Genomic DNA, 19402 nt, shown 5'->3' with positions numbered 1-19402 from the left:
CCCTAATAATGTTCCAGTAACAAGTGTCCCCATAGATGCCCCCCAATCATGTGCCAGTAACAAGTGCCCCCATAGATGCCCCCAATCATGTGCCAGTAACAAGTGCCCCCATAGATTCCCCCCAATCATGTGCCAGTAGTAGTACCATATAAAAAAAAAAAACACTTATACTTACCTCCATCAGGCTGGCAGCGATGTGATGCAGGCCTCTTCCAGCCTGTGTCTCGCGCTGTTCGGCTCAGGCCTAGTGCCTGCAGCCTATCAGAGGAACGGGAAGGGACACACCTCTCCCTCCCCCGCCGCAGCACTTCCATCTGTATCGCTGTCCTGAGGATGGTGATACAGATGACTATGGAGATGAGCGCTTACACAATGGAAGCGCTCATCTCCCTGTGCCCTGCCGCCGTGCCCCACGTCACCAGTGGCCACCGGGGCTCAAGATGCAGCTGCTTTGGGCCCCCCAGGAGCAATTGGGCCCGGGGCAGCTGCCCCTTTTGCCCTGCGTTAAAGACGTCCCTGCCCCAGACTTGGGTCCATCAGTCTCTGGAAGGTTGTCAGAGATGATGTAAGTCACTGTAAGTAAATCCTAGAGAGTGGTGCCATGGGGCACCACCATACATTTCTGACAGCCTAAATATGAGTCTTGAGATCCGTAACACTCGTCAGCTACCAATGCCCCCAGTGAGTACAAGCTGATATCTTGAGTAAATTTGGCAATGCTTTCTTGGCAATATTTTAATCAGTTAACGTGACGTGTGAAACTGCCACTTGCTCGGCTGGTAACAGAAATATAACAGGTGGCTAGAGGGACTTCTAGATTTGAGTTCTTCTTCTTCTCCTCCTCCTCCCACCATGAACATCCTGCTCCTTATGATATCTGTATTCTCCATCCTGGCTCTTGGTGTTTCCCAAGAAGAAAAATCAGGGATTGGACCTAAAGCAAAGAAGCACAAAGCCCCGAAAATCAAGGAGGATCAGCACGTCCTTGTCCTCACAAGTTCCAACTTTGCTCGTGCCCTGAAGGAAAATAAATATTTATTGGTGAAGTTCTGTAAGTACAATACGATCATTCTGTAGATTTCTGTATTCAGGAGAAGCTTGGGGTTGGAGACATTTTCTAAACCATTGCATCAAAGGAGTTGTCTAGGATTTTGATATTGACGGCTTATGCTCAGGTCATCAATATCAGATGTGACACCGTGCACTCCCGCCGATCAGCTGTTACCTTGTAGCTCCCACTCTGGAACATGTGCCAGTTATGGTAAAGAAGTGGTATAAGACTAGGAAAAGGGTCTGCTTTATGTATAGAAACAGCGCCACTCTTGTTTCCCAGGTAGTGTCTGGTATTGCAGCTCTGTTTTAATGAATAGGGCTGAGCTGCAGTTCCTGACGCAAGCTATGGACAGGGAGTGGCGCAGAGTCTGGACAAAATGCGATCCCTTATAATTATAGGACAATTACTCATAAGGCAATTCCTTTGGCTGAAGAGAAGCTTAAACAGATTTAGGCCCCTTTCACATGAGTGCGTTCCATGAAAGTTGCACAATTTTGGAAGCAAGTTCAGTCAGTTTTGTCCGCGATTACGTATTTCAGTTTTTTCCACGCGGGTACAATCAGTTTTGATGCGTCTTTCACACGCATGAAAAAAAAACTAAAGGATTGCAAACAACATCGTCTAGCAACCATCTGTGAAGAACGGATGCAATGCGTTTTTCACTGAAACCCCATTCACTTCTATGGGGCCAGGGCTGCGTGAAAAACGCTGAATATAGTACATGCTGCGATTCTCGCGCAACGCAGAAATGATGTGTGACGCTGGGTTCAGACCTGAGCGTTCGCGATGGAGCCCTCTGTATGCGAGATTGTACGGGCGTTTGCAATCGCGCATACAGAGACAAGCGAACGCCCATTGTCGCACATTCCCGCTGAAGTCTATGTACGGAAACGCGCGACAAGACGCCCCAAAGAAGCTCATGTACTTCTTGGGGCGTCGGGCGTTTTACAGCGCGATCGTACGCGCTGTAAAACGCTCAGGTGAGAACCATTCCCATAGGGAATCATTGGTTCTTGCCTGTTGAGCATTTTACAGCACGTAGGAACGCGCTGTAAAACGCTCAGGTGTGAACCCAGCCTGATAAACAACGCTCATTTGCACAGACCCCTAGAAATGAATGGGTCAGGATACAGTGCGGGTGCAATACGTTCATGTCGTGCATCGCACCCGGATAAAAAAACTTGTTCGTGTGAAAGGAGCCTTAAAAAAAAAAAATTTAAGTAGTTTTTTCTTGAGTCTGCTTTGTCGTAACTTGCGCTAAATTTATCAAAGAATGCGCCTCATCTTTAAATATGTCTGGAGATGTCGCTCTGGTTTTTATGTCGTCCTGTTACTGGAGTGAAAATGCTTTATATTTTGTGAGGTTTTGCAAACAATTCTTATACCTAACGTCCGTTTGCTCGCCTAACTAACCACGACTACTTTGTGCAAAAATGTCATGCCCCTCTGTATGACACCGATGGAAAATGTATTTATTTATTTTTTCAATTAAACTATCCCTTTAAGGCCTCTTGCACACGACCGTATGCCCTCTGAGATATACGGCCCGTGAGCGGGCCATATGATCATATGAGTGCGCGACAATAGTCCCGCGGGCGGCCCGACGTGCACAGCATCATTGTAACCTATGATGCTGCGCGCTCCCGTGCACACGATAGATGCCGCTCCGGGACATATGGCCCGCTCACGGACCGTATATCTCGGAGGGCATACGGTCATGTGCAAGAGGCCTAACCCTAAGTTCACACCTGAGCGTTTTACAGCGCGTTCCTACGCGCTGTAAAACGCTCAACAAGGAGAAACCAATGCTTCCCTATGGGAATGGTTCTCACCTGGGCGTTTTACAGCGCGTACGATCGCGCTGTAAAACGCCCGACGCTCAAACAAGTTCTTGAGCTTTTTTTTGGGCGTTTGTCGCGCGTTCCCGTACATAGATATTTGGGAACGCGCGACAATGTGTGCACGCCTGTCTCTGTATGCGCGATTGTAAACGCCCGTACAATCGCGCATACAGAGCGCTCGTTTCAGAACGCTCAGGTTTGAACCCAGGGTAAGTGTCAGAAAGTGAGACATTTTGCTGTAATTCACAGACATGACGATCTCATGATCCCTTGGAATTTGTATATTCATTCATCATGAACAAATTGTATTCTTCCACGTGTAGCTGGAAAAGTTTATCATGCTAATGTTTGTCCAGGTCTTTCCTTTTATTACTTGGTTGTGAGATAAGATTTCTGTTAGTATTAATGTTATAACGCTTTGATGTTTTCTCCTTGTCTGTCCTTAACCTTGTGTCTGCTCGTTGACTTAAGGCTCGGTTCACATTTGCGGCCCAGCTTACGGCAAAATAAACAAAACAAAAAAAAGGATGAAATACGGTTGCATGCAGCGGTATTCCCAATGGACCCCATTATAGTGAATAGGGTCCATTGGGCACCGGTAGTGTCTGGCTAATGTGGATCCGGTGGTTCCAATATCCTGTTTCTATGCTGAAATCCTAGTGCCCTTAGCCTAATAACTGTATATCTGCTAAGGAAATCCATCACACACTTAGGCCCCTTTCACACGGGTGAAAATTCAGCGCGGGTGCAATGTGTGAGGTGAGCGCATTGCACCCGCACTGAATCCGGACCCATTCACTTCAATGGGGCTCTTCAGATGAGCTGTGATTTTCACACATCACTTGTACGTTTCGTGAAAATCACAGCACGTTCTATATTCTGTGTTTTTTCACGCAACGCAGGCCCCATAGAAATGAATGGGGCTGTGTGAAAATCGCAAGCAAGTGCGGATGCGGTGCGATTTTCACGCATGGTTTCTTGGAGATGGTTAGTAAATTGATAAAAGTCAATTTACTGTATTATGTTCCCTCATAACATGTTTATAAGGGAAAATAATAGCATTCTTAATACAGAATGCTTACTAAAATGTTGCTTGAGGGGTTAAAAAAATAATAATAATTAACTCACCTCATCCACTTGATCGCGCAGCAGGCATCATTTTCTTTCTTCTTCTTTCAGGACCTGCAAAAGGACCTGTGAGGACGTAATCGCGCTCACCACGTGGTGACGTCAGTGCAGGTCCTGCTGAATGAAGACAGAAGATCCCACTGATGTCATCAAAGGTCCTTTTGCAGGTCCTCAAAGAAGAAGAAAGAAAACGATGACGGCTGCGCGATCAAGTGTTTGAGGTGAGTAAATTTTTTTTAACCCCTCCAGCCCTATTGTACTTAGCATTTTGTATTTCGAATGCTAACATCTACACAACCCCAAACCCGAACTTCAGTGAAGAAGTTCGGATCTGGGTACCACATTCAGTTTTTTATCACGCGCGTGCAAAATGCATTGCACTGGCGCAGAGAAAACTGAACAACGCAATTGCAGTTGAAACTGACTGAAATTGCGTGCGCACTCGTGTGGGTTTCCCCGCAATGCACCCGGGACGCATCTGGAGCAAATTCGGGACACCCGTGTGAAAGAGCCCTTACTGTTCTATTTATTGTGTGAGGTGTTGGAGATCATAATTAGGCCCCATGCAAACGACCGTATGTATTTTGCGGTTCCTTGTTGCATCCGCATTTTTTGTGGATCCACTGAAAGGGGTCCGTGGTCTAAGTATAGGATATGTTCTATCTTTTTGCGCAACAGACATTCAGATACAGAAGGCACACAGATCATCCATGTGCTTTTTGCATCTGTATGTCCATTGCACAAAAATATATAATATGTCCACAAAATGCGGACCACAAACCCATTGACCTTGGGTCTTCCAAAAAAATGCAGATGGCACACGGACCGACACCATATATCAGCGGATTGCGGACCACAACATGGACACGGTTCATTCACATGAACATATTTTTATTATTTGTCCATGCGTTTTGTTTGTGGCTCGTATGCGGATCACTTCAACGGGTCCGCATAAAAAACTAAATTTAGTCAGTTTGCATTCCGTTTCCGTATGTCCGCATTACGGACAAGGATAGTACTGTTCTAGTTTGGGCCGGACGTTTCGTTCCGCATAATGCGGAATGCACGCGGCCGGTACCACACGGCTGCAAAACAGGCCACGTCGTGTGCGTGAGCCCTTATTTAGTATTTACTTCATGACAACTTAAATGAATCATATTTATTGCATTGTAGTGTGTTATATGAGTGATCCAAAGATTGCATGGGCGAGTCCCTTCAAAATAAAAATGTAATAGTGTTTCAAAATATAAAAATATAAAAAATGCTACATTATGGCACAAAAAAAGAAAAAGCAGTCCACGTATTTGGTATCGCTGTGCCTGTCAAAACACAAGCTATAAAATGATGACCTTATTTAACTCACACAGTGGACACTATACAAGAAATGCCAGAATTACAATTTTTGTTCATCCCAGGATAAAAAGTGATCAAAAAGTCATATGTATCCCAAAATGACACTGATGAAAACTTCATCTCTGTCCACCAAAAATAAGCCCTCTTAAAAAATAACTAATCATTTTTGGAAAGTGCATGCATAGTAAAATAAGCAAAATTGGACCAAACGCTCCAAAAATCTAAGCGCACTCCTATTATGAATGTGGGCCATTGTCTGTAGACATTGAGCATTACTTTAGTTATAGTGTATACATGTTCTGGGGCATTGCTCTGTACAATAATTCTTGTTCTCTGAAATATTATAGTGGTGTTTCCGGTGCTTTAATAAGATCGGCGTGGATCAGCTGCTCTGCAGTAGTAGCTAGAATCTACACATCCATTTTGGAGTTGGTCATTGCATTACTGCTCCCACTGTAGGAAATTCTGCAGTAACCGGCTCCATCAGGACCCTGGAAAAAACTAAAAGTGGCCCCTATGTTGTAGGTGGGTCCAAATTGACAGAGGGCAGGGCAACATAAGTAGGCAGGTTTAGCAATACCAGCACAGAATACCGCCCCAGCAGAACCAAATACCAGTGTAGAGCACAATACACTGTCCCAGAAGCTGCCCTTCTCTGGTGGCCTCCATGTTTTATCCTCTTTCTTCTCCTCCAGTTTCTCTAATTAAGATCATGAGCAGGGGGCTTAGGAGTTAAGATAAGGGCCACAGCGATCATCAAGCCCTACCTCCAGCATGCTGCCTGGACTTCCCCTAGTAATGACCCCTATGGTGCCCCGCACCCGTGATGCTAGGGAGGCTCATCCCCGTCGTGGCCTGCTATTGGCTATGCCCCCCACCTTCCCCGTCACCGGATGTTTTGATCTGCGCGATGGGGAGATACGGTCATGCGGGGGTCAGGAATGATGCAGGGGTAAGTATAACCTATATGAGGTGCCCGGGCATTGGGGGGTCATTATAGGGGTTGGATAACCCCTTTAAATATTAGTAATGTTTTTTGATAGGACAATAAAAAGTGAACCGTTGTCTTGTACTCTAGACATTGCGCTATCTGCACCTTCACAGACCGTAAAGGAAGAGTTCTCTGTAGCTGCAGCATATCTCAAGGAAAAAACCACAGATGTCCGATTTGGTCAAGTTGACATCACTCAGGAAAAGGATCTTGGGAAAGAATTTAACATTAAGGAATTTCCAACTTTTAAACTTTTTGTGAATGATGATCGGAAGAACCCAACCGACTGCAAAGGTATGTCAGTAACTATGTGTGCCGACCAGGACGATCCTACGGGGTGGGCATGAAGTTTAAAGGGGTTATCCCATGATTTATGTAGAAAAATTAAAATCAGCCATCATATAGAACATGACAACCTCTTTCTAACGAAGCGAGAACCGGCCCTGTACCTCACATGGATCCAGAGATCTCCCCATTCATTGCTCTGCTAGATTTATATCAAGCTGACAGCTCAAGAGGAGTGTCCTTTCTGCTGCAGCTCAGGGGGGCGTGTCCATGCTCTCCCTATCACAGCTCAGGGGGCGTGTCCATGTTCTCCCTATCACAGCTCAGGGGGCGTGTCCATGCTCTCCCTATCACAGCTCAGGGGGTGTGTCCATGTTCTCCCTATCACAGCTCAGGTGCTGGTTTGAAAACTGTAAAATATTTTTGGTGGGACAACCCCTTTAAGGTTAGGAGGTGGTCTATGTATAGTAAAGCAAACAGTAGCACATCTGTACAGAGGACTGAATACTTAGTGTTAATTTTCTGATGATGATGAAGATGTTTTCTTTCTGATCACAGGAGTTAGAACAGCCTCTGCTTTTGTGACATGGATAACCAGACGGACGGGGCCCAGTTCCACGTTAATAAACGCCACAGACCACTATGAGTCCTTCATCAAGTCAGATAAAGTCTCTGTGGTTGGGTTTTTGAAGGTGAGGAACATACATGTTTTTTTGGGGGAAGAGGAAACGACTACAGAAGCAAATAAGAAGCAAGTTGTGCACAGAGATCAATCAGGACTTGCCATGTTAGATAGCGGTCAGTGAATCGTGGCCCCGTGGCTGACCGCTTTCTCTTCCGATTCCTCCATAAACATGCACACTCGGTTCATCTGAGCATCCATGTGTTCGCCAGACACAACTGGCAGCAGCCAAAGGCTTTGGGAATATTGAAATAAAGCTGGCTTCTACAACTACCTGATTTGTATCTCCCCCAAAACTGTCAATGGGAGTCATGAGACCCTCGCATACATTGGATGGTTGGCCAGTTCCACTGAAACCAGTGCATTCAGCCAATATTAATCTATTCTGTATGGCCGGTGTAACGTTACATTACCCTACTTCGTGAGATTTCCCTACCTCCAAACTTCCGGTCGCACTGCTAATGATGTGAGGAGGCGTTCCTGAGTTTTGACGATCTGCGCATTCGCAAACGGACAGTTTATGGAAAATCTCAGCTGAGTTCAGCTTCACACCGGGACACTGCGCATGTGCCGGCCGGAGTTAGCCACGCTTGCACACTGGGCCGTAATATTTCCCTACTGAGGCTCTCCCGCGCATGCGCAGTGTCCCGATGTGCAGCTGAACTCCGCTGAGATTTTCCATAAACTGTCCGTTTGCGCATGCGCAGATCATCAAAACTCAGGAACGCCTCCTCACATCATTAGCAGTGCGACCGGAAGTTAGGAGGTAGGGAAATCTCACGAAGTAGGGTAATGTAACGTTACACCGGCTTAAAGTTTTTTTTTTCTTCAGGAGTACAATATTGATGACCTGTCCTCAGGGTAGGTGATCAATATCTGATTGTGGGGGGAATGACTCCCAACACCTCCGCCTAGAGGCTGCGGCGCAACAGTGAGCGCTTCCTCACATCTAACCATGCACAGCGCCATACATTGTATAGTGGCTGTGCTTTGTATTGCAGCCCAGACCCATTCACTCGCCGTTTAGTTAGTTGTTTTCTTCATTGCCATCCATTTAAAAGAAAATAGAAACCTGACAGCCTCATCATAAGTCAGAATGGGTTGTAACGTTACGTCCATCATGGTTCCTGAAACGCGGCGACACTAGTGTGATAACAGGGATGAGACCTGCTTAGTGGATGATTATAAAACCTTCTATTTCTATCCTCATGAAACCTACAGGATCCAGGCAGTAGTTTTACAGAACACTTCTCAGAAGCGGCAAAAGATGTCCCCGAGTTCCCGTTCGGTCTAGTAACCAATGAAGAAGTTCTTGTACACGTTGGGATAACCCAAAATATGGTTGCAGTGTACAAAAAGGTAAGAAGAAGCTTGGCTTGTCACTATGCGGCAGCGTGATCACAACTGGCGAGCTTCATGCCTGTACTGTGCGTGCGCCGAACACAGTGGCAATTGCGCTGCCACGAGACTTCTGAGCGGGGTGTGAATAAGTCTACACACCTGGCCCTGTCAGTCATAGAGGTGGGGGGGTGGCATGTTGAGAGTGAGCAGAGCAATGGCAATGCCCTTGTTGCACCCAGGTGCTTTATAACCAATCAAACTGCACATACACAAATTCTATGGCAAAGTTGATCTTGGGTTAGCATAAAGTAAATGTGCACCCTTGGGCACCTATGTTTTTTTTCACGTTGGTAAAAAATCTAGCTGCTCAATTAGTTCCTAACCACTAGAGCTCAGTTTTTTTGAAAAATAGCTTCAAGTCACCTTTATAATGCTGTTAAATTATCAAATTCTGGTTGTCATAGCTGCCTCTAGGGGGAGCTCACTGCATACTGTTTAATACAGCGAACTGAAGGATAAAACACTATGTAGTGAGCTCCCTCTAGTGGCAGCTGCAGGCAGCAAGAATGTTACCTAAGTGCAGAGGATTTGGAGCTCCAACCACTATATAGCTATAATAAGAAATGAATCGGCACAAATTGTGGAACCATGAAAATGACATATTGTTAAAAGCTGGATATAAAGTTTGGCAGCGATGCAAATTGTTGTTTATTTCTGTTAAAGGATAAATCAGTCCATTATTTGATATCTGAAGAAGAAATTGAAAGCAAAATGGATTTAGTTCGACTGATACGGACTTACGTCATGGATGTGGTTACAGAGTATAACCAGGCGGTGAGTCGGGAAATGAAATGTATAATATTCAATATGGCAAATACTGTATCCATAAAGAATTAACCAATTTGTCATTTATTTCTTCTCTTTTCCAGACGTCTGTGACTATATTTGATGTCCCCATTGACCATCACATCCTCCTGTTTGCATCAAAAACATCAGAGCCGTTTAGTGCAATGTATGAAAGTTACGAATCTGCTGCTCTGGAGTTTAGAGGAAAGGTTTGTTTTATTATAATGCTTTGTATAGGTAAAAACAAATGTATAACAGTAGTGATTGTTATATATACAGTATATATATATAATATAAAGTTGAGTGTATGTGTGTATGTATATCCGCTAAACTAGTCCACACTTTTCGCATTTACAATCACGAAATTTGGCACACAGGTACATCAGGTGTCCAGGAAGGTTTTAGACCAGGTCTCAGCTTTCTAGGATGTACCGTTCCTGAGATATTCCCTAAAAAATGCATTAGCCAATAGAAGCTTGGTCACATGACCCTTATCAGCCAATAGAAGCTTGCAGGTCCTCCAGCCTCCACAACCCAGCCATTTTTCTTCACTGCTGTAGGAGATCTTTAAAGGAAATCTGTCGCCAGGATAATCGCTGTTGAAGTAAAGCCATGGCCTAATAGAACTTAGTGCCTTATTTCCAGATGTGCCTTTGTTCCAGCAATAGATGTTTTTATCCTCTGAAAATCCAGTTTACTTGGTATGCAAATGAGCCAGAGGGGCGTTACTCTTGCAGTAAGGAGCCCAGACACGCCCCCTGCCACAATATGTGCACCCTCAAAAGACTTAAAACCCCGCCCCCAGTTCCCACTAAGCCACACCCTTATCTGGTTAGGCCACTCCCCCTACCACTCCTGAGCTGACAGGGATTGAAAAAATGAAGGTAAAAATCGACTTCTGTCAGCTGCAGGGGTGGGAGGGAGGGTGACTTTCTTCCTGCAGCTTACACTCAGACAGCACGGTACTGCTGTCTTAGGCTCCATTCAGACGTCCGTAGTGCATTGCGGATTTGCAAATTGCGGATCCGCAATTCACCCGGCTGGCACTCCCATAGAAATGCCTATTCTTGTCTGCAATTGCGAATAAGAATAGGACATGCTCTTTATTTTTTCCGGAGCTGCAGACCAAAAGATCGAGGCCGCTCTCTGGAAATGCGGATGCGGCGCCATTAATTAATTAATAATTGCGGACGTGTGAATGGACTCTTAGAGTGAGCTGTTCAAAAGGACACGCCCCCGATCCGGGTAGGCCATGCCCCCTTCCACTCCTCAGCCTACTGAGATTGAAAAAATGAAGTTAAAAATCAACTTCTAGCTCGCGATAAGCCACGCCCCAATCTTGTTAGGCCACACCCCTCCACTCCTAAGCCGACAGGGATTAAAAAAATAAAGGTAAAAATCAACTTCTGTCAGCTGCAGAGAGGGGAGGGAGGGTGACTTTCTCCCTGCAGCTCACACTCAGACAGCACAGTGCTGCTGTCTTAGAGTGAGCTGTTCAAAAGGACATGTCCCCGATCCAGTAAAGGCCACTGTTAATGGGGCGGGCCCCTGTGGAGGTCACTATCAAGGGGGTGGTATGCTGTGAAAGTCACTGTTATAGGGGAAGGCTGCTATAAAGGTCAAAGTTAAGGGGGTGGGCTGCTGTGGAGGTCCAATTTTACGGGAAGGGGCACTGTGGGGGTGGTCAGTGTTAATGGGTGGGGGGCTGTGGAGGTCACTGTTTTGGGGGTGGGATGCTGTAGATGTCACTGTTATAGTGGATACTGTTGATATCTTTTAACGACACACACAAACATTAAATGAAATAGATTAAATATACCCGAGTGAAGCCGTGTCCTTCAGCTAGTATATATAGATATATATATATAGCCACAAGGTGGCAGCAGCTCATTTGTGCAGTAGTTTTTCTAGCCTGCACTAGGATTGGGTCCATTAGGTTAGGTCACACATGCATAGGGGCGTACGTAGATCTCATAGGGCCACATAGCAAAACTTAGTATAGGCCCCCTGCTGGCCCACCTAGTTTCCCAGTACATGTGCGTCAGTCACTTCCATGTAATGCAGAATGCATAGCGCAACTCACCAGATTTATGTTTTTTTTATTTTTTAAGAGGAAGAAAAAAATGTATTAAAAAGTCAGACCTGGCCTCATCCACTTTATGTTTCATAAATACGCTGCTCATTCTGAACAACATAATTATCAATGAATTTATGCCAGAAAACTGACATAAATACATCGATAAAGCTTCTGCATCCCTTCTATTAAAAGCTGGCTGCCTAGGGGGCACTAGTTAGGATTGACTGAATAAGAAGCTGTAATAATCTGTTTGCACTGAGCTCCCCCTAGTGGTGGCTGCAGAAAAATGCAATGCATTTCCAGTTCAGCACAGCACAGAAATCAAAGAACCTTTTGAAAGCATCACATAACCCAAAACTCAAAAGAACGACTTATGTATTAATTAGCAAATTTTTTATTTATTTTTTGTCTTTTTATTTTCTTAACTGAGACCAGTTAGGCTAGTTTCAGACGAGCGCTAAAGATCTGGCAGGCTGTTCCGGCGGGGAACCGCTTGTCGGATCTCTTTGCATTCCGGCATTGCCAGAAGTTTGTAAGTCTCCATCTGGCATCATAAACTATAATGGGGACCAGAGGAGATCCGGATGCATTCCGGCACATATGCCGACAAAGAAGAAAAAAGCTGCGCTTACAAGCTTCCGGCAATGCCAGAATACAAAGAGATCCAACAGACTGTTCCCTGACAGATCTCTAGCACTCGTCTGAAAATAGCTTTACAGTTCAAGAAACCTGAGGCTGCACTACTGAAAACTTTCAAATACAACATGAGTGGATAATGAAGAGACTGGTGATTTTGCAGTCCTTATGACAAAACTGCTCATGACAGAAATAGTCCTTAGCACCTCTCAGTAGTGCAGCCACTAGGCCTTGGGCTTGCAACTTCAATCGATTCTATGCCTACTTTAAAGATGGTGCTGGCTCCTAGTTTATACTCTCGTCTTAAAGGAAATGCGTTATCAGGAAATGACCTATTGTTTAAAGCACGTTTTTAAGTTTAACATATTTTTAAAGAATTTTTGATGATATTATTTTAAATTTTCCATGTCAATATCTACATTTAACAGAAACCACCAAATCCTGCAGTTTTCACACTGGCCACTAAGTCTAACAATAGGCGCCACGTCTTGGTCTGTACAGATCACTTTACTGCAGTTATCTGCTTATCTGTCATTCTAATCCTGCCTGTAATGATAACACCTGTGTGCATAGATAAGACAGGATCCACCATTCATAATAGGTGATTGTCAGAGCTTATCTAGTCTTTCCTTGTACAATGACTTCTGTGCAGGTCACAGATAAGTCAATGAGGTCCCCTCCTGACCATTGTGTCTATGGCCCATGGGGTTGCCGTAAAGCAATTTTCTTAAAGCTTTCTAAATGCTGTTAAAGGGAACCTGTCACTGGGATTTTGTATATAGAGCTGAGGACATGGGTTGCTAGATGGCCGCTAGCACATCCACAATACCCAGTCCCCATAGCTCTGTGTGCTTTGATTGTGTAAAAAAAACTGATTTGATACATATGCAAATTAACCTGAGATGAGTTCTGTCCCTGACTCATCTGATGTACAGGACTCATCTCAGGTTAATTTGCATATGTATCGAATCAGTTTTTTTACACAATAAAAGCACACAGAGCTATGGGGACTGGGTATTGCGGATGTGCTAGCGGCCATCTAGCAACTCATGTTCTCAGCTCTATACACAAAACCCTGGTGACAGGCTCCCTTTAAGAACAGCTCAGGCAAGATGGCCGCCCCCATAATCATGTTCAGGGAATAGAATAAAAAAATCTGCAATTAGAAAAAAGGATATGTTTTATGATCTGGTTTCAACTGGCAGATAACATTTTTGGCGACACATTTCCTTCTCCTGAGATGTTTACTATGATTACATGGTGCTGCTGTCAGTGTCCTCCAGAGGTCTTTTAGTGACCTCTTGGGGGACATCTCATGTGCCAAAAATAAATTAAAATATAAGTAAAAAAAAATGCTAAAAACTAAAAAATACTAAGAAAATAAATAAATGCAGTCGGTAACAGAAACAGTCACCCCATTCACTCAAACCAATACATGTTATATGTCAAAACGATCGTCACAAAATACTGAACCCATTGAATAATTAGTCTGTTTTAATATTGAAAAAATAATAAGTTATAATTTTAACAAAAAATTACTTTTTACAAGAATTTGTTTCCCCCCCCCAAATTAAACCAAAAAAGAAAAAAAATCTAAAAAAAAAAAATCCCCATGCTAATAAAAAGTCCTAAGTGTCAAGTAAAAAACTTTGCAAACATTATTTTAGTAGTCAAACAAGTAAAAAATTTAGGGTCACTAAACTACCACATGCACAAAATCACAAAAAGTTGCCTGTACATTCAGGCCTTTTTTAGGCCCGTTTATGAAAGGGTTAATTATCCATGCCTCATGAGATCAACGTCCTGGCATAGGAATAGGCCAGACTGTGCAAATATTAGATGTTGTCCCGCTCTTGGCCTCTAACACGTGAGTCTTATTCATCCACTAGATTGTTTTCGTGCTGGTTGACACTGATGAAACTCGCAATGGACGGATATTTGAATATTTCCGTATAACGGAGGTGGACACACCAGCAATTCGCATTTTGAACCTAACAAGCGATGCTAAATACAGAATGCCTGCCGATGACGTCACCTTTGAAAATGTCAGAAGCTTCTGCCAGAATTACTTGGATGGAAAAGCCAAGGTAATGCCTATGAGGCTCCTTATAAGTTGACCTAACAGTTAAAGGGGTTGTCCTCTGAAAAATATTCTACATTTTTTAAACCGGCAGGATCTGAATACTTGCATGTAATTAAAAGTTTAGCATAGCCACTGAGTTATTCAATAAAAATGGACCTATATAGCGCCACCTTAAGTTTTTTTTTCCCCCTAATTTGTCTGTCCACCCTGCTGAGGTGGTCACACGTGCTCAGTTTCATTTTTTACTGCCACCAGCCATATCAACTGTTAGAAGCCCTGACAGTTATAGGTAGAGAGCTGAAGCAGAAAGTACAATTCCTCTGTAGTTGAGCTGTAATAGGAATAGGATATGTCCCCTGAGCTGTGATATGGAGAGATCTGCAGCAGAAAGGACACACCCCTTTGACCTGTAATAGGTAGGTGGCTGCAGCAGAAAGGACAAACCACTTGAGCTGTGATAGAGAGAGAGCTGCATCAGAAAGGACATGCTCCCTGATAGGACCTGCCCCTGAAGAAAGATGGCCCCTGAGTTGGCAGCCTGAAGAAATGGGGAGATCTCTGGATCCATGTGAGGTACAGGGCTGGTTCTAGCTTTGTTAGAAAGAGATTGTCATGTACTATATTATGTCTGATTTTCATTTATTACTTCAGTGATAGGATAACCCCTTTAACTGTTGCCCCACCATAACAACTTATCTTTCCAGTGGAGAGGTGATGAGTATCTGATTGGTGGGGATTTGACCACTGTGACCACCACCAGTCGTGAGGAGCAGATTCTTGAGTGAATGGAGAGAAAACCACCAATCTGCGCTGCCGCTCCATTGATCTCTGTGGGATTGCTGGAGCGCCGAGCGCTATACTTGGGTTCTCTTCTTCAGTCCCATAGAGTTGAATGGAGCGGCAGCGTGCGTGCTTGACTGTGATAAACCATTCACTAGGGTGACTCAGGAACCCCAATTCTCTGGATGGGTGGGGGCCCCATTGGTCTGATCCTCACCGATTACATAGTATTTCCATCCTGTGGATAGATGATAACTTGTTATGGTGGTTAACTGTTATCAGGGACCCCCGTTCTTGTGATTGTTGGGGCACCCACCATTGTCAGGAAACTCATCTAATGAAACCATTATGAAAACTTTTTTGTTTGTTTAAATTACTACATATAGTGGTCGCTGATTCTTTTTTTTATTTTTTATAATTGTATTCTTGATTCAGCCCCAGAGAGATAGTGAAGATGTCCCAAAGGACTGGGATAAACATCCGGTAAAAGTGCTGGTTGGGAAAAATTTTAACAAAGTTGCCTTCGATAAATCAAGCAATGTATTTGTCATGTTCTGTAAGTATGAAATGATCTCCTTTATTACATTACTCACCTTCTGCAGTAAGAACCTCTGAAACCAGTCACTGACCTCAAAACCTAATGTAAACTGTGTCCAGAGACCGTGAGACTGGGGGAAGTGTCCCAAACGTCTCTCTGAACAACCACCTCCTGTTAGTGAATGTGGAAGAGTTTTTAGTTTTTTTTTTACTTAAAGGGATCTGTCACCAGGAAGTCTCTGTTACACCAGACACAGCGCCTTGTAGGGCTAGCTCAGCTGAATGTAATGATACCTTTCACTTAGTGATCCGATGCTTCATTTTGGAGACAAAGTACTTTTCATCCATAGGCAAATGAGCAGTTAAGTGCACCGAGGGCGGGCCCAAGCCACTCAGTGCACTCCTGTTCCTCCTGCTTCCTCTCACTTAGCGATGCGTTGCTTCATTCTGGAGAAAAAGTACTTTTAATCCATAGGCAAATGAGCAGTTAAGTGCACAGAGGGCGGGTCCAAGCCACTCAGTGCACTCTTGCTCCTCCTGCTTCCTCTCCCAGCCCCTCCCTCTCCTTGATTGACAGGGCCAGGGGAGACGACCATGCAGGATCCTGGTCCTGTCAACCAAGAAGAATATGTAGGGGCTGGAAAAGGAAACAGGAGGAGCAAGCGTGCACCGAGAGGCTTGTGCACTTAACTTCTCATTCGCATATTGATTAAAAGCTAATCATATTGATTTTTTCACTAAGTGAAAGGTATCATTACATTCAGCTTAGGCTACTTTCACACTTGGGTTTGTAATTTCGGCATTGAAATCCGGCAGAGGAACTTAATACCGGAATAAAACTGATTAGTTTTGATTTTACACATCAGGATACATCATCCGCTCCGTCACTAAATACATTGAAAGTGAATGGGTGAAGGATCCGTTTTTTTAGGCTCCTTTAAAAAAAAAAAAAAACGGATCTGTCACCATTGACTTACATTGTTTTCGATGCCGGATCTGTTTTTTCAGTTTTTATAACCAGACACAAAACCGCAGCTTGCAGCACAAAACGGAAGGGAAGACCTCCTGATGCATCCTGTACGGATCTCTTTCCATTCAGAATGCATAAGGACTAAACGGAAACTTTTTTTGCCGGTATTGATATCCTCTGTCGAATCTCAGTACGCGAGTGTGAACGTGGCCTGAGCCATAACCCTTAGACACGTCTTCAATTTTAATTACTATTCATTTTAAACAACTTGGCTTGACTCCAATGATTGCATTTTATTTCCCCAGATGCTCCTTGGTCCAAACCGTGCAAAGAACTTTTTCCTGTCTGGGAAGAACTAGGGAAAAGATACCTAAATAACGCTAATGTGACAATAGCCAAAATTGACTGCACAGCCAATGATATTCAACTGATGGTGTTGGATCGCTACCCTTATTTTCGGTTCTTCCCTGCTGGATCAGATAACAAGGTATTCAGCTATTCACCCACAAGATGCAACCTAACAAGATACGAGAAGACATTTTACAAATTTCCATACCGTATTTTAGCTCCACCAGGCCAATTTGTTAATTTTAGGACCTGTCCCCTCTCCTGACGTCTGTTTAGCAACTACCTGCATCTCCCTTGTAATAACCATTCTGGAGCATCTATTCTTATGGCTCTATGATGTGACAATCCTTTATTATTCCTGCTAGAAATTATAAATGAATTACTAGAAGACTTCAATGAAGGTCCAGCTGGGTGTTACCAGTTCAGGGGGGGGGGGGGGTTCCTACAGTCTGACTCGATCCAATCAGTGCTGCCAGTGTCAGACTGTGCAGAGACACACACCCAACTGGTAACACCCATCTGGACCCTCATTGCAAACTGCTAGAAATTCATTCTTAGCTTCCGGCAGGAATAATAAAGGAATGGCACATCATAGACCCATAAGAATAGATGTTCCAGAATTCCTATTACATGGGGAATGCAAGAAGTTACTAAAACAGACATGTCAGGAGAGGAGACAGGTCCTCTTACAACGGGAAGAATTTTATTATATTAGTCATCTAGTATAGTTTATAGTTGAGATGATCGAGCTCGTAGTAGAGCTTTCCTTCACTCATAGATATATTGTAGTTCACTAGTCCTTGCGCTGTTTTTAAATATTTCGGCCAAGGCAGAGCAGATGTTCCCATATCTAACAGGCCGCGTCCATTCCTCCATTAGATTCACCCCTATAGATATTCCATAAACAGCTACGCGGCCCAGGGGAGGTGGGGCTGGCGCTGAACGCCTTCTTTCGTCCTGAGATGAAAACACTGCATTTTCATGCAGCCTCCACTAGAGGGAGTTCAGTGCAAAGACATTATTATAGCTTCCATTGCACTGTGTAAACTCCTATGCACTAAGCTCCCCCTAGTGGTGGCTGCAGACAGACAGCTTTGTGATATCTGAAGAATTTATCTACGTATTTATGTCACGTGTCTGGTGTAAATACCAATATGGGTTTGAAAATGAGTGCCATATTTTTGAAGGACCTGTGCAACTTTTTCCGATAAACTGGATGAGGCCAATTTTTTTTAATTAACATTTTTTATTCTTAATAAAAAAAAAAAATCAGAAACTTGTCAAAAAGTGTGTTTGATGCACACGTTCTGGAAAATTGGTGGTGCCAGGGGTCCCATATTAAGCTTTGTTATGGGGCCCCATTAGATCCGTGTATGCCCGTGCCTGCACACACAATCATTTTCAGATTTCCCTAGCGTGTCCATAGATGTTTCTCTTTTATAGTAGTGACTACATGTTAATGACATCTTTCTTCTGAAGTCTGTTAGATATACAGGGAAGAAGACTCTTGACGCATTTACAGAATTCCTGGAACATGAGCTGACATCTCCAAATATGGAGGAAGAGGTACAACATAAATGTCTATGAATGTAACCAAAACTCTTTCACTGGGCATTGATAACCTCGACAACCAGAAAATCTATAATGCAATATAAATAATTTTTTGTTCTTTTCAGGAAACGTCTTCATCAAGCGAGTCTTCAAATCAAGACAGTGAACACCAAATGAAAGAAGAACTGTAAGAGCCGACACAACCCCTCTCCATAGCACCACGCATTTCAAGAAAACTGTATAATACTTGGCTTGTGTATTACTACGGTAAATAAAATCTTTGTCTGACAACCAAAATTCCTAATGTATTGCCTGTGACTCTGTATTTGTCGAAATACTTGATTAGGTGTATCCAGCACAGGTTACTCTCCCACAGTATATTTCATTAAAGGGAACCTGTCACCGGTATTTTGTGTATAGAGCTGAGGACATGGGCTGCTAGATGGCCGCTAGCACATCCGCAATATCCAGTCCCCATAGCTCTGTGTGCTTTTATTGTGGAAAAAAGACGATTTGATACATATGCAAATTAACCTGAGATGAGTCCTGTCCCTGACTCCCCTCACATACAGGACTCATCTCATGTACAGGACTCATCTCAGGTTAATTTGCATATGTATCAAATAGTTTTTTTTTCCACAATAAAAGCACACAGAGCTATGGGGACTGGGTATTGCGGATGTGCTAGCGGCCATCTAGCAACCCATGTCCTCAGCTCTATACACAAAATCCCGGTGACAGGTTCCCTTTAAAGGGGTTATACCATGACTGGGACATCATATAGTACACGACATTCTCTCTCTAACATAGCTAGGACCAGCCCTGCACCTCACATGGATCCAGAGATCTTACCATTCGTTGCTCCAGTTGTTCTACTAGATTCACTACAGGCTTGCAGC

General features: G+C 43.8%; 1 protein-coding gene across 1 annotated transcript; it reads left to right on the top strand.

Annotated features, from left to right (window-relative positions):
• The first annotated feature begins 863 nt into the window (after positions 1–863).
• LOC122944570 (protein disulfide-isomerase-like protein of the testis) lies at positions 864–18779 on the top strand. Its single transcript, XM_044302984.1, has 11 exons — positions 864–1051; positions 6455–6661; positions 7211–7344; positions 8556–8693; positions 9399–9509; positions 9605–9730; positions 14124–14321; positions 15533–15653; positions 16910–17091; positions 18432–18518; positions 18629–18779. The coding sequence occupies exons 1-11, from the start codon at positions 871–873 to the stop codon at positions 18692–18694; spliced, it is 1551 nt and encodes a 516-aa protein (XP_044158919.1). The 5' UTR covers positions 864–870; the 3' UTR covers positions 18695–18779.
• Positions 18780–19402: the final 623 nt, after the last annotated feature.

This window comes from Bufo gargarizans, chromosome 8 (genome assembly GCF_014858855.1).
Source record: "Bufo gargarizans isolate SCDJY-AF-19 chromosome 8, ASM1485885v1, whole genome shotgun sequence".
Lineage (NCBI taxonomy): Eukaryota > Metazoa > Chordata > Amphibia > Anura > Bufonidae > Bufo > Bufo gargarizans.
Note: the sequence above shows the minus strand (reverse complement) of the source record. Positions and strands in the feature narration are given on the sequence as shown.